The sequence below is a fragment of the Ascaphus truei genome, chromosome 3 (assembly GCF_040206685.1).
Source record: "Ascaphus truei isolate aAscTru1 chromosome 3, aAscTru1.hap1, whole genome shotgun sequence".
NCBI classification, from domain to species: domain Eukaryota; kingdom Metazoa; phylum Chordata; class Amphibia; order Anura; family Ascaphidae; genus Ascaphus; species Ascaphus truei.
Genome location: NC_134485.1, coordinates 207,863,181 through 207,889,078, shown reverse-complemented (window position 1 = coordinate 207,889,078; position 25,898 = coordinate 207,863,181). Strand labels below are relative to the sequence as shown.

The 25,898-nt window shown below is 43.9% G+C and overlaps 1 protein-coding gene across 3 annotated transcripts in view; it reads left to right on the top strand.

Annotated features, from left to right (window-relative positions):
- CLIP2 (CAP-Gly domain containing linker protein 2) overlaps nucleotides 1-25,898 on the top strand; it is a 153,553-nt gene that overhangs the window by 68,775 nt on the left and 58,880 nt on the right. For all 3 annotated transcript variants that reach the window (XM_075589975.1, XM_075589977.1, XM_075589976.1), the window contains exon 3: nucleotides 8,018-8,556. In XM_075589975.1, coding sequence (XP_075446090.1) covers nucleotides 8,018-8,556 — 539 coding nt within the window. The remainder of the gene's footprint in view (nucleotides 1-8,017; nucleotides 8,557-25,898) is intronic.

Below are 25,898 nucleotides of genomic sequence, written 5' to 3'. Positions count from 1 at the left end.
TACCCATCGCCAGTTCAGTCTCCTTTGCTGCAGTGCTCCGGCTTTTTTCCTCTTTTTTTTCTCTTTTATATACTGGAAAGAGACTAGAAAAAGAGACTGATAAGCATGAGGAGGAATAAAGGCAATATACAAACAAATATGCCAAAAAGCAAGTTAGAAGAGAGTGGCTGCCTACCGCTGCCTGCCACTACTCTGTTTCTAATGCGCTCATAGTGTCGTGCGACGGCGACGTCGCTCCGAAACAAATACATTGACTCCGTCGCAAGCGCTTGTAGTAACCGTGACGGCGATGGAGCGACCAAAAATTTTGAAGTCGGGGAAATTTGATTTTTTAGAAACAGTCGCCACATGTGACTGCCTCAAACCAATCCGAGACTGCGGCCCGCCCCCTTTTGTGATGTCACTGGCCTGGTCGCCAGCGACGTTGCTCAAAATCAAATAATAACTTTCGCTAGTGGCGACAGGTGACGTCATCGGTCGTGTCGCCAGCACTATAAGCGCAGCCTAAAACTGCTGAGGGGGGACATATCGCAAGGGAAGTACTGCTTTTTTCCATACAGTACAGTACATGAGAATGGGCCAGAAGAAAGGATATAATTCCTAAACCGTTGCCCCCCTGTCTTGCTGCATTTTTGCCTGATGCTATTTTTTCTTATATGATATATTATTTTAAACCAGAGCAGGCCAGGTGGTTATACGGCGGATTGCAGAGAAGTGCTGCTGGACTCTTGCAATGTCATATGCATCGTCCATCAAGACAAACAAACTCACAGGCACATGTCACTTACAATATGAAAATATTGTAACAAAAATTATCACCACCAATGCATAAAGTGCCATAAAGGAAACCAAAAGCACTTCAAAAATAGATTTAATTCCTTGACACCTGTAACACTTAATGGTTTTTGGGTGCTGCTCTTCTCTTGGGGTAAACAAATGAATCCATCTGTCTTGGAAATCCAGTGGCATCTGCCAATTAAATAATGTCACCAAGTGATTTAAATATATATATATTTTAGGAATCCAAAGAAAAAAACTGTCCTGCGCTTCGGTAGTCAGTAGTTAGCACCTATGGTGTCAGCATAGTCATGTATGGCTGGGAAAAGAGGGAGCTACGCATGGCCACCAAGTTGACCGGAGTAGGAGGGAAATATAATAACCCTTACCTATATTGCAACTCCGGTCTGGGTCCTGCTCTCCTCTGATCTTCAGCTCCCGCGTGCAGCCTTCTATGTGAATACAAGAAATGGAAGGGCTCCGGCGCAACTGCGCATGACAGAAATCCAGACTGCTTCCGGATGAATATAGCAAAAACTTTATTGGCACATAACACACTGGGGCTACACCACGATCTCCCCCTCTACGCGTTTCACGCTCTAGTACAGCGCTTCGTCTCGGAGTGGGGAGACGTGGTATAAGCCTGAACATATATAGTAAAAAAGCCAGCGAAAACGGGTTGAATTGTTAACCCCTTCATAGAAAAAATGCCCATAGAGCAATAACATTATCATCAGACATATGTATATACAGGCATACCCCACTTTAAGTACACTCACTTTAAGTACACTCGCGAGTAAGTACATATCGCCCAATAGGCAAACGGCAGCTCGCGCATGCGCCTGTCAGAATGTCCTGAACAGCAATACCGGCTCCCTACCTGTACCGAAGCTGTGCGCAAGCGAGGAGACTATAGAGCCTGTTACAAATGCGTTATTTACATCAGTTATGCACGTATATATCGATTGCAGTACAGTACATGCATTGATAAGTGGAAAAAAGGCAGTGCTTCACTTTAAGTACATTTTCGCTTTACATACATGCTCCGGTCCCATTGCGTACGTTAATGCGGGGTATGCCTGTAATGTATATATTTTACAAGAAAAAGGAGAGAACAGACGCGGAGGATAAATAACATCACACCTATAATAAAATGAACTAAAATAATCCTGATTTAAAACTTAAAATTATGCAAAGACAAAGCAAACTCTAACTAAACCAATAAACAAAAAGATACATATCATATTATAAGAAACATCGCAGGTCCCATTCTACATTAAGTCCATTGGGTTGCAGGGTGTTCAATGCAAAAATCCAATGAGCCTCTCGCTGATGCAAGATTTTAATCCGATCTCCTCCACGAGGAGGTAAAGGAATATGCTCAATGGCTAAACATTGCAAAGAACCCACCGAACCCAATGGACAGGTGTTAAAATGTGAAGATACCGGATGCAGCATATCATGATTAGCCTTAAGTGCTCTAACCGGGATGAAACCCGCAGATTCAAGATAAAATCTTTTAAGTCTTATCAGACAAATTTTGTGGTTTACTTGTTGAAATGCGGATGCAGTAAACAATACGTTGGCCTAACGAGCAGAGTCCTTAAGATTCGCATTTTAGAGCACTTAAGGCTTATACGTAATCATGATATGCTGCATCCGGTATCTTCACATTTTAACACCTGTCCATTGGGTTCGGTGGGTTCTTTGCAATGTTTAGCCATTGAGCATATTCCTTTACCTCCTCGTGGAGGAGATCGGATTAAAATCTTGCATCAGCGAGAGGCTCATTGGATTTTTGCATTGAACACCCTGCAACCCAATGGACTTAATGTAGAATGGGACCTGCGATGTTTCTTATAATATGTTATGTATCTTTTTGTTTATTGGTTTAGTTAGAGTTTGCTTTGTCTTTGCATCATTTTAAGTTTTAAATCAGGATTATTTAGTTCATTTTATTATAGGTGTGATGTTATTTATCCTCCGCATCTGTTCTCTCCTTTTTCTTCCTTTTCTACCCACTTTATTCCTCTCCTCCCCCCCCTCCCCTTCCCCTTTCCCCTCCCTCCCCCCTTCCTACCCTCCCCCCCCCCTATTCTTCTTTTTCTTGTCATTTCCTTGCTGTTTTCCCCTAAATCTAATCATGATTCAGTCCATCAGCCCTTATATACCCAACATATGATTACTGATGTGAAATGTATTTAGTTATGCTTTCACTTAGTTTAATGGGTTTGCGGCTGTATTTTGTTACTGAAATATTAATATTAGGGGTGCAGTTTACTATGATTGTTGCAATCAGATTTTAAGATACCCTTTGTGTCATTACCTTATAACAATATGAGCCTTATAGAAATGATAAATATATGAAATCATGTGGGCTCTTGTAAAATATATACATTATATACATATGTCTGATGATAATGTCATTGCTCTATGGGCATTTTTTCTATGAAGGGGTTAACAATTCAACCCGTTTTCGCGGGCTTTTTTACTATATATGTTCAGGCTTATACCACGTCTCCCCACTCCGAGACGAAGCGCTGTACTAGAGCGTGAAACGCGTAGAGGGGGAGATCGTGGTGTAGCCCCAGTGTGTTATGTGCCAATAAAGTTTTTGCTATATTCATCCGGAAGCAGTCTGGATTTCTGTCATGCACAGTTGCGCCGGAGCCCTTCCATTTCTTATATATTTTAGGAAACCTGATAATTTGATGATATGATCCCTATAATTAACTAGAAGTGGAACCTCAGGACAAGATATCCTGTATTTAATGTATCAGGACTGTAGCAACATGTTAAAATATGCGATGCTATTTAGGCCTTTGACAAAATTCCTTTAGTGCAGTCTCTTGGTTTAGAGGCCTGCTGCATTCTAAATAAATGAGCCAATAAATGAATGCAGTTGACAGAGCGGAGCTTTGTGAGACACTCCCGCTGGAATAAAACGTTACGTAAGTGCCCTTGCAACATTGAGAGAGAGCACAGTAGAAGCTGATGGAAAGGGCATACAGTAGATGTCACTACTGTGTTGCTGGTCTATTGTGTTAACACAGCCAGTGCAGTTGATAATGAAATAGGGGAGTTGAACCAGCACAAACCCATATAGAGTGATGGTGCTAGATTTTTTTATGGACTTTAATTATAAATTGGACAAAGTGGATAATATGGCGTGGCACGGATTAGTCAATGTGGTCCACTTTCTCTTCATTTAGCAAAGAGGAGAAAAGGTAGCAACATTTCAAATATAGGGGGCTATGTACCAAGGTAATTTTGAAGCAAAAAAAGTGTGTTTTGAGGCATTTAACCATTTTTTGGAGCACAGTAGAGTCAAATGTAAGAAACCGTTTCTTATATTTGCTGTAGAGTAGTTTGTTAGAAGCCATAAAGTGACATCCACCTTAAACGTTTGGATGCAGATTGAAAGGAGAGGTGTGCAATTTGACACATCTCATTAAAACCTGTACGTCGTGTAAGTCCTACATAAACTTCTCCTTTCATAAGCTGCACCTATGCAGGAAAAATTGGACCAATGTGCTTGATATATTGACCTATAGAGGTGCTAGACGAAACTGAAGCAGTGTGTTGGCATTGCTCCAAAATTGAAATTATATATTACCCTCATAGTGAGAGTGTAGTAAGAATGGACATGTAGCTCCCTCTTTGGGGACTACTAGTTCTGTAAGTGGTTAATATCCTTAAGGGGTTAACTGTGTGGGCTTACTCTGGTTACTCCCCTCCCCGCCATGTGATGTATGACGATGTTCTACAGTCAGGTTCTTCAGAGTTCTGATTGGGGTTCTCACTGTGAGTCCTGTAAATAGGTTTGTGTGTATAGTTATTTGTATTAAGATGTGTCCTCTCACCGTTTGTTCAGTAAGTAATTTGCCCTTTAAGATAGCACCTGTTAGAAGAATGGGGAGAAGGATGCAACTTTTTCGGGTCTAAAAGAGTTGCCCCTACCGCAGCCTGACCGCTACTGTCCTAATAGTTGCCGACAAGGCAGCTTGAATTCATATAGAACCCGCCCGTCCAGCGGGTTCTCATCACATCATAGCCTCCTAGCAAACAGTCCCCACAATATCCTTATATGATAGGCCCTCAAGTGAGTGTGACCTACCAGAGGATGAATTCCAGAAAACTATTGTTTGCCACGAGTTCTGTCCAGATGTGATGTATGTCAATGAAGCACCTATTGTTTTTATGAGCGTTCCTGGCCCCATCTTTTTCCCATCTGCTTATTCACACTCAACCTGCACCTACCCAGCACCCTGCGAGGCCTGAGAGACTGAGTACTGCCATTGTGTATAATCAATTTGATATGGCTTCTTTCAGAGCCAGGTAAGGAGGGTTACAGACATATATTTTTTGTGCAACACATTGGTGTTTTTATTTAAAGGAAGACAGATATTTTTTCCCATAATGCAGCAATCCCGGCTCCTGTTGTTTTACCCGTCTTCCTCCCCGCCTCCCCCCCCAGTTTATTTATATGATGAGAAGAACCAGGGTACCCGGAGTTGAACCGCACAATTTTCAGCTCCTCGGTTCTCCTGGTTCCCAATATATATACTGGTAAAAGTAGCAGCATTTCAGTCCCCTCCAGGGAAAACAAAATAGCAGTTTACTGTAAGTCTCCCCTGAAACAAGGGCCAATGGGAAGCCACTATGTGATCCGTTGCAGCTTCCTATTGGCCCGCGTGACACAGGAGATTTAAGAACCATTAAGTAACACAGGTTACTGGTAACTATGTTGGACACAGTGGTGACCCCAGAGCTGAAAATAACGTGGTTCAGCTCCGATAAGTCCATGATGCCCATCCTGCAAAATAAGAGGGCTAAGGTAGAGGTTTAAGTAGCTGCTTTAAGTTCAGAAGCTGCTTATTTATTTTTTATGCTTTTGCACTGTTTAGCTAAGCAATCTCCATTGGTGGAACAGCCACCCAACTTTGTAACCAAATTATATTATTTTTATTTTTCGCATTTGTTATCGGTCACACTTTGATTTTGTAATTGCATTTACAATTATCGATCACATATCAATTGTGTAATTTAATTCAGCTATTTTGAAGTTAATTGTGGCAACGGAGTTATTCTAATTGCAATTATGGAGAAATAAGTGAGCTCTTCAAGGGTATGTGGTACCTTTATAATCTAGACTGAGACTGTGATGGCAGATACAATAGATTTGTTCAAAAAAAGGTTGGACATCTTTTTAGAAAGGAAAAGTATGCAGGGATATACCAAATAAGTAAACATGAGTAGACTGTTGATCCAGGGATTAATCCGATCGCCAATTCTTGGAGTCAGGAAGGAATTTATTTTTCCCCTTATGAGATATCATTGGATGATATGACTCTGGGGTTTTTTGTTTGCCTTCCTCTGGATTAATCAGTAAGTATAGAAATAGGATAAAGTATCTGTTGTCTAAATTTAGCATAGGTTGAACTTGATGGACGTACGCCTTTTTTCAACCTTATCTACTATGTAACTATGTAGACAACTGAATCATGGTTTTGTTTCTAGCTTTGTTTGTGAATAAGGAAGGACATTGTGTAGTACATAACAGTCAGTGGTTGTTGAAGTGCTGATGTGCACATTCCTTAACTTAAGTTCAGAACTCTGTAATCAGAATTTAGGTATAAAAGTTAGTCGGCACATTCTGAAGAAATCACATGTTTGCGTGGTTCTCCATATTAATATACAATAGACTCTGACCTTCCTAATAGTTGTTATGCACAATCACTAAGAAAAACCTACTTGGGTATGTATATTAAGGACTGTCCTATGCACTCTAGAAAAGGTGACCTGAAAATTCCTTAATTAGCATACAGGTGTATGTGGACATTCTGTAGATTATCATGTACATTTCGTTCCTTCAAGGCTCTCCAGTCATCTGCTTATACCCCTGCTTGTCTCCTGCGTTCTACCCAGAACGGTCTCCGTTCCACTCCTTTCACCTCTACTGCTGTCTCTCGCCTTAAACCTTTTCCCCTCACTGCCCATTACCTGTGGAACTCCCTCATACGCTGTATACGCCAAGCACCATCTCTCCCCACCTTTAAGAGAAGCCTTAAAACTCACCTCTTAAATGAAGCGCTCCAGTAGCCTAGGCTAATGGTTACTGTCCCACACCCGCAGTCGCTCCTACCAACCATTGTGGCCAAGCACTGCCATCTATAGCACGTATTCCCTCACCTGCTGACTCAGTAAGTGTCCCAATATACCACATATATTGTAAGCTCTCCGGGCAGAGATTTCTTTTCCTATTTTCTGATCTTATTTGTTGCACTTATTGTACTATAATTCCCTGTACTGTATTCTCTCTCTTGTAAAGTGCTAAGTACAGCTGTGGGTGCTAGATAAATAAAGAAATACATACATTCTGCATTTAAGGTTTCTCTAAATGTCAGGCAGACGCAGTCTTCTTGGGATCGATTATCCCGCCTCTTACCTGTGCACACTGTAAAAAATTAAGTAGGGGATTCATTATAGTGCAAAATCCTTTAACTATCTTTATCTATCTATCTAACAGCCACTCACTAAATGGCCATAAAGGAATTAAACGGATACTGACGTATATATCTATGTATACATTTTGTGTACACTTGAATGGCCATTAGAAATTGTTCATGTCTTTTGTACAAGATCAAATCTAACCAAACGCCTAGGATTCCATTTCTATTTTGGGATTGAGATATCACTATCACTTTAATGTCAGTGCTGTTGTTTTATTTAGCGATGCATGCCTTGCTTACTCCTTTTTTATTTTTTTTACTATGTCGGAATCGGTGGGAGTCCTCTGGGCACCCAACTACGTTAATTTCATGCTCCAGAGTACCCTTGCTTCCCAAGATTAGATACATACCGAGAGAGGAGCTGCCAGTTAAATCTCCACCTCACGTGAGCCAATTGTAAACTGTGACATTTGACGTGGCAGATTCCTATTTGCCTGCGTAACATGGGAGACTTTAGCCGCTACTTTGATTCCCCTGGAGGGGACACAACCAATGTCACCTTCCCCAGCAAGTATCTTGCGAACTAGGGGGTCCCTGTCCACTAAGCAAAAATTAACATGATTCAGTTCTAGAGACCCCAGAGACGAAATGAGCAGGGTGAACTGCTCCTTTAAGCCCTTGATTTGGAGACACAAACTTCTTGTGGCTGCTCATGTAGTATTCCTTAGGCATGTTTAGCTATATGTGCTGTCATATTAACTTGGCCCCTCTTACTTTCTCCTCTGCAGGTTCTCCTTTGCACAAACAGGGTTCTACCTCTTCAATCGGTACTGAGAAATCAAGCTCCAAGTTCACTGAGGTGGGGGATGAGTTCCTTGGAGACTATGTGGTTGGAGAACGCGTGTGGGTTAATGGAGTAAAGCCTGGGGTGGTTCAATACTTGGGAGAAACCCAGTTTGCCCCAGGGCAGTGGGCAGGAGTTGTCCTGGTTGATCGCGTAGGAAAGAATGATGGATCTGTGGGTGGAGTGCGCTATTTCGAGTGCCAACCTTTACAAGGGATATTTACTCGCCCATCGAAGCTGACCCGGCAGCCTGTGGCAGAGGGTTCGGGAAGTGATACCCATTCGGTGGAGTCTTTGACAACTCAGAACTTGTCCTTGCATTCTGGCACTGCCACACCGCCTCTAACTACTCGGATTGTGCCGCTGCGGGAAAGTGTGCTAAACAACACCATCAAAACTGGGAATGAGTCAGGATCAAACCTTTCAGACAGTGGGTCGGTGAAAAAAGGGGATAAGGACTTGCGGATCGGAGATCGTGTTCTGGTGAGTCCTTCCCCCATTGTCATAAAAATGTAATCAAAGTATCTGTCTTTTAATTAACACCATCGCTGCCAAAGAGGATTTGAATGCATTGTGCGGCAATGGCTTATGCAAATAAAAGCGTTAATGTAGGTGCCATTTGCTAATGTAAGTTATTTTAGCCACCTGTATGTAAGACACGAAAAATTAATGTTAAGCTCTTAAGTAGGGCATCATTGTGCTTTAATGTTTCTATAATAAGAGCACTGCTGTATAAAATAATGTTATCAATATGTTTTGTTATAGATAACTTGATGAGTTCAGTACTTGAGCTGTGTATGCCATGTACCTTTTCGGCATGAAATCTACAGGGAAAGTTTAGGAATGAATGATGCAGGGCTGTGCACCAGAATTCAACACTGACAAGCGTAGGCATTGAGAACAAGAAAAAACTAACATACTGTACTTGATTAAATTCTAGTAAACCCTTTGAATGGGAGGTACATTCAGCATGAACAGTCCTCCCCCCCACCCCAACCCCACCCCACCCCACCAAACCATTTTTACTGGGATTTTATTTTTGCTCAATCATTGCTGTAAAAAGGTTAGCGTGACTACCATTAAAGCAGCAATTTCAACCTATTCTTGTTGTTAAAATCTAAATCAAACAATTTAAATAAATATTAGCATTAACAGAAATAAACCCTAACCTCTTCTGGTGTGCTTCCCCAAATTAACACACACACGCACACGTGATCTTGGAGGCCCAAGTTCAGAAATCCCCAAAACAGGTAACAATCACTGATGGAATCCTGAAGCAAACAAATGGTCACCAGTCCCTGCAATAGCCAGTCAGTGTAGGGAGTGCTGTGTGTCATAGCAAAGATCTCGTCATTGGTTTGTCGGCAATGATGGTAATGCCCATTTTAATTTCCCAGAGCACTGGGTCTTCACCACTGAATATGTTTTCAACTGTGAGCCTTCAGTTTTAGGAACGCTGGAGCCTCCCCAGTTCAAGTAATGAAAACATAATACTGTACTACTACTACTAATAATAATAATACTGTAATAATAACGATCGTAAATAAAATACTAAAAACGGGGGGGAGCTGCTGCTTTCCTGGAATACTGAAACAAAAACGGAGATGTCAAATTGATGCAACATGATCACATTATGAATTGTGACTGTGCATGAAAAGCAATGACCTCATATTTAATGGATCACTTCGAGACAATGTTGTCATGTATTTAACATATAGTTCCTCTGTGTACATTTTCTAAATAGAGTTTTAAACCCACAGGGAAAGATATACTGGTATTCTTTAAATGAATGGACATATTTGCAAGTATAATAAAGGCTCCTGCGAGTGGAAACACAGATATTTCTAGCGCTTCAGTCCCGGGCCCTCTGAGGATCTGACTTTCAACATCTACAGTACTTCTCTTCTGATAATCACCTCTGTGAAAGTCATTCAGGAAGTACAGCACTATCTGGGTAAATGAAGCCCAGCCGTGATATTCTTAGGACGTTAGATGTGCAGATCTTAGAGGAAGAATAAAAAAACAAACTATTTTTCAATTGGCAGAGGTGAACAATTTCCGGATCTGTCTTATCATTTAATAGCTTAGTACCATATGTATGTATCTAGCACTAAGATCAAGAGGATTTTATTTTCCATTCACTGTACGCTATGGGATAATGGGGAAAGGCAGGGTGCATACCTGTCTGAGATGTGAATATGCTCACAAGGGATATTTTAATTTGCTGTTTTCCATTCAGAAAGATAGCATATTCCATTGTACAATTGTAAATTGCTATCTTTTTAACCCGCTCACTGGCACTGTTCTGGTTCTGTTGGAGGAAGTCATGGATTCCACCAAGGTGTAAAAAACAGATAGGTAGCGCTATATCCTATTGTGCAGGCAGCCTGTGATATATCCCTGAACCCCAGTCAGGTGTAAATCAGTGCAAAAATATATATCAATGGCGCTCTGCACTAACAAATTGTAACATATAATAATAGTAATAAAAATATACAACCAGTGGCGTGGATGTTTCTCCTTGAATGGATACTCCACATGTGATGGGTGAACATGTAAGGAAAAAATCATAACATAGTGTAATAATGTTAGGCAAACATACAAACATATAACAAGACAGACGCTGGGAACAACAGATGACCAATTACAAACACATTTAATAAAGCATTAAAAATACATAAAATACATAAAAATGAAAACTGTAGGACACTCCAACTCAGGTGGGGGTACCTGCTTACCGAAAGTAAGAAGGTATCAGGCAGTGGATATATAAGAGTATCCCCTCTATGGATGGCTGCTGCTGCACCGCACTGCTGGGCTCACCCGTAATTCTCCACCGTAGATGTGGCTGGCTCACTTTGTTAGTGTCATCCGCCTCTGTACGCCGTGGACACGGAAGAATCTCGTGTCTGCCAGGGAATGGTAGTTCCTTCCTGTTCGGCTACTGGAAGCGCGCCAAACGGAGCTGATACGTTTACCCCTGAGGAAGAAAGCAAGCCTTTCGAAACGCGTAGGGTGTTCCTGAGAGGTCCTCCAGACTCGGTGGTGAATCCTGTCCCCCTTGGAACTGGCTAAACAGATGCCCGCTGACTGCTGAGATCGGGCGGATATCCATCCGCGCACGCATCAGCTCCGTTTGGCGCGCTTCCAGTAGCCGAACAGGAAGGAACTACCATTCCCTGGCAGACACGAGATTCTTCCGTGTCCACGGCGTACAGAGGCGGATGACACTAACAAAGTGAGCCAGCCACATCTACGGTGGAGAATTACGGGTGAGCCCAGCAGTGCGGTGCAGCAGCAACCATCCATAGAGGGGATACTCTTATATATCCACTGCCTGATACCTTCTTACTTTCGGTAAGCAGGTACCCCCACCTGAGTTGGAGTGTCCTACAGTTTTCATTTTTATGTATTTTATGTATTTTTAATGCTTTATTAAATGTCTTTGTAATTGGTCATCTGTTGTTCCCAGCGTCTGTCTTATGTTATATGTTTATATGTATGCCTAACATTATTACACTATGTTATGATTTTTTCCTTACATGTTCACCCATCACATGTGGAGTATCCATTCAAGGAGAAACATCCACGCCACTAGTTGTATATTTTTATTACTATTATTATATGTTACAATTTGTTAGTGCAGAGCGCCATTGATATATATTTTTGCATGGATTCCACCAAACATTTTTTTTTTATAATGGTGGATATTTTACTTTTTGTCGTCATAATTTTTTTTGGCTAGGTTTTTAAATTTAATGATTCAAAATGTTTTTTTTTAATGATTTTCTGAAAAGTTTTAAATATGATATATATGTAAAACAAAAGACAAAAAGGCTTAGTGATACATCTAACTTGACATATAATATAGTTCAATACTTATCTGTATATCTTCTCATAAGTAAGGGTAATTTAGTTAAATTCTTTGGCCAAAGTATGCCAAGCCTATAACCACGTCATGGTAGGGCCTAATATGCTGATTGTGTGTGTGTGTGTGTGTGTGTGTGTGTGTGTGTGTGTGTGTGTGAGAGTGCCTGTGTGTGTGTGTGTGTGTGCCTGTGTGTGTGTGTGTGTGCCTGTGTGTGTGCCTGTGTGTGTGTGTGTGTGTGTGTGTGTGTGTGTGTGTGTGTGTGTGTGTGTGTGTGTGTGTGTGTGTGTGTGTGTGTGTGTGTGTGTGTGTGTGCCTGTGTGTATGTGTGTGTGTGTATATATATAGTTATTATTTAAAAAAAAAAATTCAATACGCTTTTTAAAATTGGCACAACTGACATGAGTTGCTTGTAAACGCCATGGATGGTCAACTTTAATTGTTGTCGTCTCCTTCTGCACAGCCATATATGAACAGCTCTATTTGTATATGTGCCATTCGGGAGGTGGAGAGAGGCTTGGTTTGACTGAAACATTTATTTGGGAATTGGTTATGAAGCTTTTGGCCTGGGTGATGTTAGGCCTTAAAAATGACCTACCCTTTAGGCAATTACATGAATAGAAGAGCAGGAGAAGGGGAACAGTACAAGCCGTTACACAGCTGAGGCTAGTGAGTCTGGTTTATGTTGGCATAGTGAGAGGGGCCCACACAGGCCCCCATAATCAATGTAAATGTGGCGTATAACATTTTCTGCCATGTGGTGGCAGGTTTGACATGTTTTGGCCAAAAGATTGAACTAAATAACCCATACTTACAGTATAAGAAGAAAATCTGTAATTGAACTAAATAATTTGCCATTTTGGATCATATATTTCAGTTCATTCTCCCAGTAGCACTCCAGTTGGCACTGTAAATTATATAAATCTTATGGATTTGAGTTTTTGAGCTCATTAAGATAGGCTTTTGGGCATAGATCAAAGAAACTTTGAAAGCAGACGTGTCAACTCAATGATTTGGAGTCAGCCTCACTGATTTTATGGATCAGTTAACTGTTTGAGTGCCACAGAGAGCATGGCACTTCACGATCAATTGACCTTGGCATCACTGGTGACGGAACAAAAGAGCAGGAGTCTCCCTCTTCCTGTCAGAACCACAGGAACGCACACCGTGAGCTCCCCTAGAAAAATGAGCAAATAGAATATCATGTAGCTACTGCCTCATGGGGCCCCTATAGTGTCACTGACTTTTCCAATAAAATTACATTTTTGGCTCAGAACCCCCACACCTCACTGATTTCGGCCCTTGAAGTTTGACATCTCTGATATTGAAAACATGTTAAAGGGATAGATAAGGTGTATTTTTTAACGTTGTTACTTCTCTAATATACCTTATTAAAAATGGTTTCGTGTAGGGATGGTAAGACGTCTGGAATTTGGTAAACCTTTGAATTTCTATGGTTTTGATTATTTTTAATCACAGACTGAGATGCACAAATGGCGAGATGTATAGGAAGAGACAGCGAAAAGAAGGCAGGTCATCTATCTAGAGAACTCTCAGTGGTGCTGGCAAGAAAAAGCTACAGTAGTCTCTCGCCAACACTCATGCCCAGCCTGAGGCTGCATCAAAGCAAGGTCATCAGTAATCATAAGTGTCCCCTCTTCCCATGTTGTTGTAAAATGGGTAATCTTGTATAATTTATACAAATGAACCATGAATTACATGTAAGATTTCTTCAATGGTTTTATTTTAAATGGTTTTATTTTAAATGTTAAGATGTACTTGTTCGTTGCTCAGAGCCTGGCAGTTTGACTCTATTAGCCGGATTAAAAAGCTTTGGGAAATAAGCTGCTAGCACATTTTCTTTGGGCACTTAACATTCGAACTGTACTAAGCAGATATTTTTCTGAAATCGACAGTGTCACGGGAGACAAGTACTTTTTTTTTGTTTCAACTGAAATTTTTATTGGTTGCTCACATAGTTTACAAACATAGTGTCTTTGTATACATTACAGAATAGATTACATTTCTGAACCAACGCAGAGTTTCCGTGATCCATGACCATGATAAGCATCCCAATTTACAGGAAACACAAACAGGACGACGTACTAGGTGAACGAAAAAACGAACAAAAACGACGAACACAAAAAAAGGGGGGGAAGGGGTGCCTCAGCTGTAACTCCGCCGGATATTCTGTGTTCACTCATTCGCCGGGTCTGCTGTGGGGAATACTCCCCTGCCACGTTTCTCTCTCCTGACACCCAGCATGCCAGCTTTCCCTTGGCCTGGTGGGACCAGTACTTTTAATACCTTTTACCTTCCGGGATCACTTTCACTAGGCAGGACACAGGTTTTGGAATAAAATTAGGTTTATTCTGGTAAACCAGCAGACATACAAAATAACACTAAACAGGGAAAATACACATTCACTGGGGCCTGGGGGGGAGACACTAGCCTCAACTAGCTGCAGGGCGCCTGCTTTGGGAAGGCTTACCCTGTCCGCTCCATGTCCAGGAACACCATGGTACTATTTTCGGTATAGCTACCTGGCTTTCCACGCTGGCAGGGTCTTCGGTCGTTTGTAGAACTTTCCTGCGTCTCTAGAACTTGTCCTCAGCTTGTCTAGATTTCTCCGGCACCACAATGCTGAGTACTTTGCTATTCTGAGCAAAGCACTTTTGAAAAGCCGCCTCTGCTTCACCAGACCAAGCCTAGGAATTGACCCCCGGTACTCTGATAGGGCAGTCCTCTTACATAGACTTCGGTTGCCTATGTCTAACATGGAACAGGGACTGGCGGCCAATCAGAGTACGGATCCTAACGGGACAGCCAATTACAAGCTGGAGTCTCGTCTTGCTGCACCCGTCAGAGGAGGGGGCGTGCTTAGGGACTAGGGAAATTCGAACTGGACAATGGGAACCGTGCCTACGAGCTTGACAAAGGCTTACCTTGGCCAGCCCCATACCTCCCACTGGGTAGGCTCCACAGTATCTGGAAAGAACAAAAAGGCTCCCCCGCTGGGAGCCTTGTCTCTGGACCTGGTTCTCCTTCCTTCCCCGCTCACCAGATGGCCCAACACCTCATCGCTCCCATCCTCCCCTTTGATCCACCATCTCCATGCAGGCACCCCGGCTAATCGAATTACCGGTGCTGCCTCCATAGAGATGAATACACATTCCTATACATTTCTTAAACATGGGTACGGAAACTTGGGTTGTAAAACTTGTTCTAACAACTTGGTTTTAAAACTTGGTTGCAGAACTTGCTGGCTGGGCAATACATTACATAGGGAGCATACCTTTATTACAATACACACGCGTCCCCGCCAAACAGGCTTCTATAGCGTGAAAGAATTACAGTTCTCCCCATATGTATGTCTGTATTAATATAGCGCCATTAATGTACATAGCGCTTCACAGTAGTAATATACGTGACAATCATATAAATAACAAATAATATAAATAACAGATCATGGGAATAAGTGCTTCAGACATAAAAGTAACATTTCGGAAGAGGAGTCCCTGCTCCGAGGAGCTTACAATCCAATTGGTAGGTAGGGAGAACGTACAGAGACAGTAGGAGGGAATTCTGGTAAGTGCGTCTGCAGGGGACCAAGTTTTATGTTTCATGTGTCTAGTATTAGCCACGGTGCTACTCATATGCTTCTTTAAGCAAGTGTGTCTTAAGGAGGGTCTTAAAGGTGGATAGAGAAGGTGCTAGTTGGGTTTTGAGGGGAAGGGCATTCCAGAGGTGTGGGGCAGTCAGTGAGAAAGGTTTAAGGCGGGAGCAGGCTTTAGATACAAAGGGGGTAGAGAGAAAACATCCTTGAGCAGAACGCAAGAGTCAGGATGGCGCATAGCGAGAAATTAGGGCTGAGATGTAAGGAGTGGCAGAAGAGTGTAAAGATTTAAAGTGAGAAGGAGAATTGAGTGCCAGTAATAAAGTCCAGAATCCCTTCATACAGATTTCGGTCCTTTTTGCTCCCCAGTATCCACTATTAGGGTCCCGTTCCTGAAGTCCCAGTTTTGTACCTAAATCACATAAAGGGTCAAAACATAAACACTTTCCGCGGGTTATGAAGGCATGTAAGCGGCCGGGGAACCACGGTTTTAGCGGTAGCTAGACGGGTTTCACCTTTATTATGAAGACTGGCTACCCCAAATTTCAAAGAGAATTTTTGTTAAAGCAGCAAAATGCGAAAAATTCTATGTTTCTTTTATTGTAATTTTTAATAAATCAGTTCTGTAGTATTAGATAATATTGTCTGCATTTTTTGTTTTAACTCCTAATGTGATTTTTAATTACTTTTGTTTTATATACTGATCATCCTTTGGTTGTTACAGCAGCCATTTAGAAAATCCAATCCATTTCCCCTTTTGAAACAGGCCCAGACACACACATTATTGAGCTCTGCGCTTTGGCAACAAAGTATCACAAACTGTTGTTGGGTTCCAAACAGCAGACTGTCTATTACTCTGAAAGCTGTAACAATGTGTTACACTTAATAATATAATGTTACATATCAGCTGTAGCATTTCACAAAGTTAGAAGGCGGCCATTTCGTTAGGCACACAATCAGGATTTTTTACAGATTTATAACAGGAGCACCAAACGATTGCCAGTTTAGGTAAGAATGTACAATTATACATTATCACATGCTTTATATATTAAAAAAAAAAAGTAAAAAAGAGGAAATGTAGTATTGCTGCTTTAAATTAAAAAAGAATATATAAGTCTTAAATGTGTCAGTTTAGCTGGTTGTCACTGGGCACCAGTAGGTATTATCTCCTCTCTGTGTAAATGTAATGAGTTTCTAATGTGTGCACCTCCAGCTTATTAATTTAAGGTGCTCTAGCCTTTTTATATGTAATGACTGTTTTGGGAGGAGCAGTGGCGGTGCGGGAGATGGGGGGGGGGGGGAGAGAGGGGGGGTAGGGGGGAGCGGAGCAGTGGTGGCGCGTGGTCGTGGCTGGCCCCTGGGGCGGGGATATGTACTAGTCTCATTTCTAGCATTTGAAGCACACATTATATAAGTTGTGGTGGGTAAAAAAGTTACAAAAGTACAGCAAATACATTAACCACTTGTGAGCACATTAACATGTCTAGATAGGTCTGCAACCCTGCTTTGTTTGCTTATTTGCATGTCACTACCCACAATCCCTAGCTACAGTGGAAGCACTGTATGCTAAGTGAAAAGGGTGAAAAGCTGCATTGCAGACCTGTCTAAGACATGTTAATGTGCTCACGAGTGATATTTTTACTAGCATTTGAAGCTAATATGTTTGCCAATTGCTATACGAGACCTCTGAGAATTTTTCAGACACTAATAGACAGTAGAAAACAAACAGCTGTAGGCACAGGATGTATCCCATTTTAATATTGTGTCAAGTATCTTAACTTAAAATAAGGCAAGATAGGTCCTTTTGATACATTGATGATCCAGTGGTTTTTGGAGGGAGGCTCTGGGGCTCGAAACGAAAACATTTGAAATGCACATCGCTGTTTTGCTTTACATGGCAGTGTTTTTATTTTGAGGAAAAGACTCTAAGCATGACCTGTTTAAACAATGTTCAACATTACAACATAAAGAGTAATTAATAGAAGCAGTGCCATTCCAGAAAGCACCGTCCAGCACAGCTTAGCACATTAGACCCTTCACGCCCCATTTACATAAAGGTGCTGTAAAGTGACGTCATTTTTATAAATTTGAACTCATTTGGCGCACTTTGTGTTAAACTCCACCCAGGTGTCATATATACATTACTGTTCACCTTGTGCTCCCCTACTTCTTTGTGTTTTTGCCCTGTGGATGGATGCAGAAGTTGGGCCCAACTTTGGGCGCCAGCCGGCTGCATTGGCGGGCGCTGGGATGGCATTAACGAGCCCCGCAGCTGATAGCTGAGGAGGGGCTGATCCCCGAGTATCATCAATCATCAATGCCAATTGGCCCGGCCCAGAGGTTAGCCACCCCGGGGCTATTGGGTCTCTTGCACTTTGAAATAGTTTCATGAAGACCCGAGAATCAAGGCAATTTTTATTAAATTTTTTGCATCAAAAGGTTCTGCATCTATTCTACATCTCTTTGCATCCGTCTAGCCCCAATTGTGATAGCCGTCCCCCTACTCAATTCCTGCTGCCCCCCCCCCCTTTATTCCAACATGGGTCTGACCCGGGGGATCCCCAAAGTTCAAACGCACTATGTTAAGCTCTGGCAACACTCTGGTCCCCAAAATACATGCCTGTAAATTACCACCAGTACTGACCCAAGGAAAGAAAAAAATGGCATTTTTAATCTCTCTTCACGCGGGCCAATAGGAGGCCACAAGGTCGTGCGCTGCAGCTTCCCACTGGCCCCGGTACGTGGAGGATTTAGATACCAGGAAGTACATTACCACACTCCATGAGGGGGTGGACTGCTCCTTTAAGAACTGTTTAACAATATGTCAGGCGACTTGGCTCTGTAAATTCCTGGCCTTATAAACATGTTCCTGTTACAGCTACTTGCAGCAGTATATTACATCCTTTTGTAATTAAACTCGACACAGCAGTTGTCTAGGACTGTACCAAACAAAAGCAAACCTCGAGCCCTGAGGCCTGTACTTCCAGGTTCTATTTTATTCCGGTGTGATTTAACATTAATCCTGTTTATTCCTAAATGTTATTTTAACGTGTATTGAAAAAGGAGTTCGTCCTGATTCCCAGGGTAGTATTTCTTTAAAAAAAAATTATCTTTGGGAAACAGGTATCCAAAGTAGTTGGAAGCAAGGAAAATAACCGGATGGCCATTTGCTACTTGTAGTTACTCGTGGTTAAACCCTTCAGGGGATTTGTAGCATTGCTCCAAAAACGTGTGCATTTTTCATCATCTTACAGCAGCAGTTTGCGCTGATCTACGTTTTATTTTTAAAATCTGATGCTTGGTTCAGGAGTTAGTTCATTTGAAATATTAAGGAGTGTAGCATCCATTCCCCCCCCCACCCACCCACTGGAGATCTGGCCACTACATGGGTGTTTCTCTGGTGCTGTGAGCTCACCTGTGTGGCACAGAAGGCCTGAGGGCTTTGCTGGTGTTGTGTGGGAGCAGGAACAGGGCAGGCGTTTCCTCCTAGAGTGCAGCACCTCCATCCCATTGGGATCCTGATAGGCAGTATGGTTCCCATAGGCAACACTCTACTCCAAGACCACACATCATCGTTTGCATAACTGAGTCTTTATTCTGGGCATAGCATCCTCCAAGTTCCCTGGAGCAGATACCCAGGGCTTGAGGCCCCAAGCATCCCTCCTAAACTCCCTTACCCCTGATGGAATGAGGGGGACACTCCCACTCCTCTAAGGGAGGGAAGACACACACTAACCACACCACATCAATTTGGTGGAGTGTTAACTTTTATACCTGGGGGGAAGGACTTGTAACCCCGCCCCATAACAGGGCAAGTCCAAGTACTGACAGGCATCACACCATATACATGTGACCCAGTCAGTACACTCCCCAGGTATGACTAGGGTGACCAGATTTTGAAAATGAAAAACCGGGACACATTAACCGGGACATTTTTTTTTTACATAACAGTTTATTTATTGTAGTACACTTATACTTTACTACCATTAGTCCTTGTTACATAGTTACGTTTCTGTGTACATGTGTGTGTGTCGGATGACCTCACTAATTGAACAAAAAAAAAGCCAGATGTGAATGATTCTGAACCCATTAACCAGTGTCAGGATGCCCCCTCTTCACAATTTCTAAAGCAGCAATCCCGTCTGGGATCTTACCTGATCCGCAGTACCTCAAGGTACTATACTGGAGGGGAGGTGTTACCTACCTGTCTTCCGATGTCTCCCGTGTGAAACTTGAGTCAGATCTGGAAGAAAGCAGGGTAGGTTACTTCGGTGTAGGTATACGGCAGTTAAGATAAGACGGAGAGGGAGACAGGGAGGGAGAGGGAGACAGGGAGGGAGAGGGAGACAGGGAGGAAGAGGGAGACAGGGAGGGAGAGGGAGACAGAGAGGGAGAGGGAGACAGGGAGGGAGACAGGGAGGGAGAGGGAGACGGGGAGGGAGAGGGAGATGGGGAGGGAGAGGGAGATGGGGAGGGAGAGGAAGACGGGGAGGGAGAGGGAGACGGGGAGGGTGAGGGAGACGGGGAGGGTGAGGGAGACGGGGAGGGTGAGGGAGACGGGGAGGGAGACGGGGAGGGTGAGGGAGACAGAGACGGGGAGGGTGAGGGAGACAGAGACGGGGAGGGTGAGGGAGACAGAGACGGGGAGGGTGAGGGAGACAGAGACGGGGAGGGTGAGGGAGACAGAGACGGCGAGGGTGAGGGAGACAGAGACGGGGAGGGTGAGGGAGACAGAGACGGGGAGAGTGAGGTAGACAGAGACGGGGAGGTGGAGGGAGACAGACGGGGAGGGTGAGGGAGACAGAGACGGGGAGGGTGAAGGAGACAGAGACGGGGAGGGTGAGGGAGACAGAGACGGGGAGGGTGAGGGAGACACACCCACTGATACACACACACACACACACACACACACACACACACAACACAGATACACACACCCCCACACTGATACACACACCCCCCCACACTGATACACACACACCCCCACACTGATACACACACCCCCACACTGATACACACACACCCCACACTGATACACACACACCCCACACTGATACACACACTGATACACACACACACACACACACTGATCCACCCACTGACACATACACACTGATACACACACTGATACACACACTGATACACACACTGATACACCCACTCCACCCACTGATACACACACTCCACCCACTGTTACACACACTCCACCCACTGTTACACACACTCCACCCACTGATACACCCACTCCACCCACTGATACACACACTCCACCCACTGATACACACACTCCACCCACTGATGCACACACACACTGATGCACACACACACACTGATGCACACACACACACACACACTGATGCACACACACACTGATACACACACTGATACACACACTCCACCCACTGATACACACCCACACCCCCCCACACCCACCCACTGATACACACCCACACACCACTGATACACACCCACTGATGCACACACACCCCCACACCCACCCACTGATACACCCACCCACACACACACACACCAACTGATACACCCACCGACACACACCCACACACACCTATACATACACACACTGACACACACACACTGACACACACTGATACACTCCGCCTCCCCCTGCACCGCTCGCAAGCGACGGAAGTCACTGCTCGCCGTGCCCGTGGATGCGGGGAGAACCCGCCAGACCTGGCTCCGCTCTCTCCCACATATCGGGGATAAGGCAGCGAGCCTGGGCAGAAGCAGGAAGTTCCCCAACTGTCCCCTCGAGCCATCCGCGCTCCCGCCAACCCTGCTCCCCCCGCGCCTACCTCTCACCCGAGCAGCAGCAGCAGGGAACGGAGGCAGAGGGGGGAAAGCGCCAAACAGCCAACTGCTGTCCCCGCTCCCACCTCCCTGCCCATGCGGGCCTCAGGGATAGGGGGAGGAAGCGGAGAAAGCACCGCCCCCGGCATCCTCCAGCCAATCACCTGCAGCCCGGCATATTAGAAGCCCAATCCCCTGAAATTCAAAAAAATACTCACCGGCCGGGCTACCGCATCCTCGCCGCCACCGCGCACCGCGCACTGCGCACCGCCACCGCATCTACAGTGCAAAACAAACGGGACCAGGGAGAAAAACCGGGACATCGCCGGGACGGACCGGCAGCCGGGACAGCACAGAAAAAAACGGTACTGTCCCGGCAAAACCGGGACGCCTGGTCACCCTAGGTATGACACTGCAACTGCCGGTTTAGGCCCGCCCCTGGATATGGCAACATAGTACCCATCCAGGTTGCAACTGCAAGCTTGGCCCTGCGCAGGAGTTTAACCCCAACACTGCCTGTTCCTATCAGGACTTATAGTGTTGAGGCCAGGGGCACTAGGCACTAGGAGCATATCCACAAAGCTCTGTTATTGATTTAACGCGACGTTGGCTTAAGTTAACATCTTGGGAAGTACAAGCTTTGAAGTTCACTAACACAGCGTTAAGGCCAGTCTTAGGCCGAGCTCACGGTTGTGCGCCGGGCGTACGCTGGCGTGGGCACTTCTGCAGGCCCAGTGATGTGCGTGCTAGCTGCAGAAGATTGGGCGGGGGGTGTTGTGGGGGGCATGGCGAACGTGTCACGGATGCATCACGGAGCTGGTTCACCCTCATTGGCTGCAGCCGAAATCTCAATTTGAGTTGTGGTGGCAAAATGTAGCAGCGTCGATGCACACAGCAGCGGGGGCACTTGAGGAACTACTATAGGCAATCAGGTAAGAGTCCCGAAAGTGTGCGACGCCGCCACCATGAGCTCGGCCTTAGGCTACGGCCCCGTGCTCACTGGGCGGCGCGGCACACATTACAACCGCAATCTGGTCTGTAGGGGAGCAATGGGATGTGCGGGGGGCACGGCCATGACAGGGGGCGCGGCCATGGCAGGGCATATCTGCCCTTCCATTGGCTGCCCGCCGAGCTTGTGACCATGATGCGACACGGGAAGACAAAGTTCATGTGTTCCCTGCCGGTGGACGCGCCATCGTGAGAGGGGAGCGCATACACAAGTAGCTACTGGGCCTGCCTGACTAGAGGTGAGTGTCTGGTGTGCGACGTGCATGCCGCCGTGACCACTGGGGACCCGGCCTTACAGCTAACACGGCCTGGTGTTACATTTTGTGTTAATGATACACAAAAGAGGTGAGGAACACCTCAACGCATATCCACAGCAGGCTGTTACAGGTACCGCAGGGGTCTTACCGGCTGGGTTGTTTTAAGTCATGATTATTCGCTGGTGTTTGGAGCTTTCAACCATTATCACTACTAACCAGGGCTAACTGCCAATATAAACACAATATACAGTGACACTCTAATCAATAAATATTGCTTGGGGTGTCACTGTATATTGTGTTTATATTAGCAATTAGCCCTGGTTAGTAGTGATAATGGGCAGTGCTGTATGTATTGTATGTCTTAGTTTATATAGTGCCAACAGTGTACTCAGCGCTTCACAAAGAATACAGTACAGGGAATTATAATAATACAATAAGTGCAGCAAAATCAGACAATAGGAAAGGAAATCCCTGCCCCAAGAGCTTACAATCTAAGAGGTTTGATGGGGAACTTACAGAGACAGCAGGTGAGTGAGTAAGTGCTGTAGATGGCAGTGCTTGGTTACAATGGGTGATAGGAGTGACTGAGTGTGGGACAGTACCATCAGTGCAGGCTATTGGGATGCTTGATTTTAGGGGCGAGTTTTAAGGTTAGTCAAATAACTTAAGGGTTAACATACTTTACAGGGGAAGAGATGGCAGGGAGGCATGGGTGAAATCAGGTGTGTATGTCTGGCTTCAGGCTTAGGGGAGATCCCCAGCAGCAGGAAGGAGTAGATAGAGGGTGTGAATAGAGGATTTGTGGGGGTGCTTTTTATTGAGGGGTAAAGAAGTTTTTGGGAGAGAGGTGTATAAATAATGGTGCAGTGGGGAGTGGGGAAGTTGGCGAGAACAGAGACTTTCACCAAGGAGTGAGGAAACAGTAACAGAAATAGCAATAGGTAGGGCATAGTGAGATGCAGGAGGAGAGGTTCCAAGTTATTGGAGGATAGGAAGAGTACAAAGAATCACAGCTTTTCGAATGTTAAGTTCTCACCTGCAGAGGGGGGTTAGGTTTGTTGGAGGGTTGGGGTAGAGGGGTGGGTTTTGGGGGTAGAGGAGGGTGATTAAGCCACCCGAGTGTATTTAGGCGGACAGTTAACCCCTTGTATGCCATGGCAGTTATACCTCTATGCCAACAAAGGCTAGTAAGTTAGTTAGGGTATTGGTATTAATCCCTTGGCTACCTTAGTGTGACCATGAAGGCATGTACAGTATAGTGCATGCCCTTATGACCACTATGGCTTTGAAGGGGTTCATTATTATTATTTGTTTAAAAGGCAGATGTCTTTATATTGCATTGCAATATATACTTGGTATCTTCCTTAGGCCGCGTTTCTGGTGACGGCGACGTGACCGATGATGTCACCCGTCGCCACTGGCGAAAGTTGCACTAAGGTTTGGAGCGACGTCACTGGCGACAAGGCCAGTGATGTCATGAAGGGGGCAGGCAGAGTGCAACAGGCGCTCTAATTTCAGTGGCTTCAAAAATTTTGCCGCTCTGTTGCTGTCGCGCTTACTATAAGCGCATGCGACGGATCCAATGTACTTGTTTTGGCGCGACATAGCGTTGCCGGGCACTATAAGCGCAGCCTTAGAATATGGACAACCTGAGACAGCATTATTGGCAGCTAATGTCGGGGTATCTTATACTGATGTTAGCTGGTCTATCACTGTGTTGGCCATATGCAAATGACGGCCCTAACAGACATTGTTTTAGCATAAAATTCAGTTTGTGGATCTCTGTTAAACTCAGGGAAACTAACGTCCAGTAAACTTTTAGGTAACGTCACTTTATTTGCCCTGATTTAATAGAGCTTTGGGGATCTGCCCTAAGTGCCCAAGGGGCAAAATTAAGTTCTCCCCAGAGCTCACTGCAGTTTAAAGGTTAACTCAGAAGCTAGAGATAATGTATTTTAACACTATAAAAACATTTAAAAAATAAAAAGGTCATGCTCAAGGGACAAGATACTACATTATATGAGATAAAATCATGTAGGCTTCTTTGGAGGATTGCTGCTTTAAAGAGGCAATCTAAGGGGTACTTAACAGAAGATCTGTTGTCCCGTGATGGATCAGCAAAGATCCTGCTTCTCAGGGTTCACTAAATGGGCGCCATTCAGTTTCAATCAATCCGTCAGTGTAACTCAGCCACTACAATGTATTCTTATATTACTAAGGTTATATTATCTACAATATTTTTACAATTTGCAGCTCAAAGTGCTGTGAATATTGGCAAGAAATTATCACAAACAGGAAAGTGTTACAAAGATCTTGCACTGCTGGGGAGGTGGGCTAAAGCCTGCTATAGAAATCAAAGGATGCTCAGTATATTAAAACTCATTAAAAATTACATTAAGACTTGAATTGAAAAAAAAATGTTGTATTATTATCTAATACTACAGAACTGATTCCTTTTTTAAAAAGCACACATGTTGGATATTACACGGATTGCTTCTTTAAATCAATATATCAAGGTGCTTTGCTCCACTTTTACTCCACTTCTGCTCAACTTGCGGCAATGAGTGTTTTCGGGGAGTGGTTAGAGGAGAAGATAGGGGAGGATATTACTATTACCATATTACAGTGAGAAGTATCAATATCTCTCTGCCTGTAACTTGTGCAGATTTCCTTTAACTTTGTTTCATCACGTAAATCAGGTATGAGGGGATGTTAACCTCTTCTGCTCCTAACAGATCTACACCGAATGTAAACAGCAAGATTATCAAACTGTATACACATGATGCAAGTTGACTGAGATGAAACATTTGTCTTTGTGTTTTGGAGCAAATGGCACCTTCTTGATTCTATCCCTGCATCATTTTCCTTCGTACATGCACGTGTTATATTTTGACCCATATGTTTACATTTTTATCAAGATCACATCCTTTTTAAAAAGTACAAACAATTAAGCTTTTGTGTTTGATAGTGAATATTTAGGGTGGTATTGCACATTTAGGAATAAGAAAGTTATCCATGTTTCAAAAGGAATGCTAGAACCCAGGTCACGATGCGTAATGATGGTAGTTTATCGACTGGTAAAACCTGGGAGCTGTATATTGAGAAGGAACTTAAACATTGGCTATTTAGCATTAAAGGGAACTCTTAAAGTGAAAGAATTACTTATTTTGTATCTGGCGAAAAATGAAAATATTTGTATTGTGTACTCGGAAATTCAAGCTTTTCATGTACAGTGTATTGTACTTACGATATGCTGATCACTAAT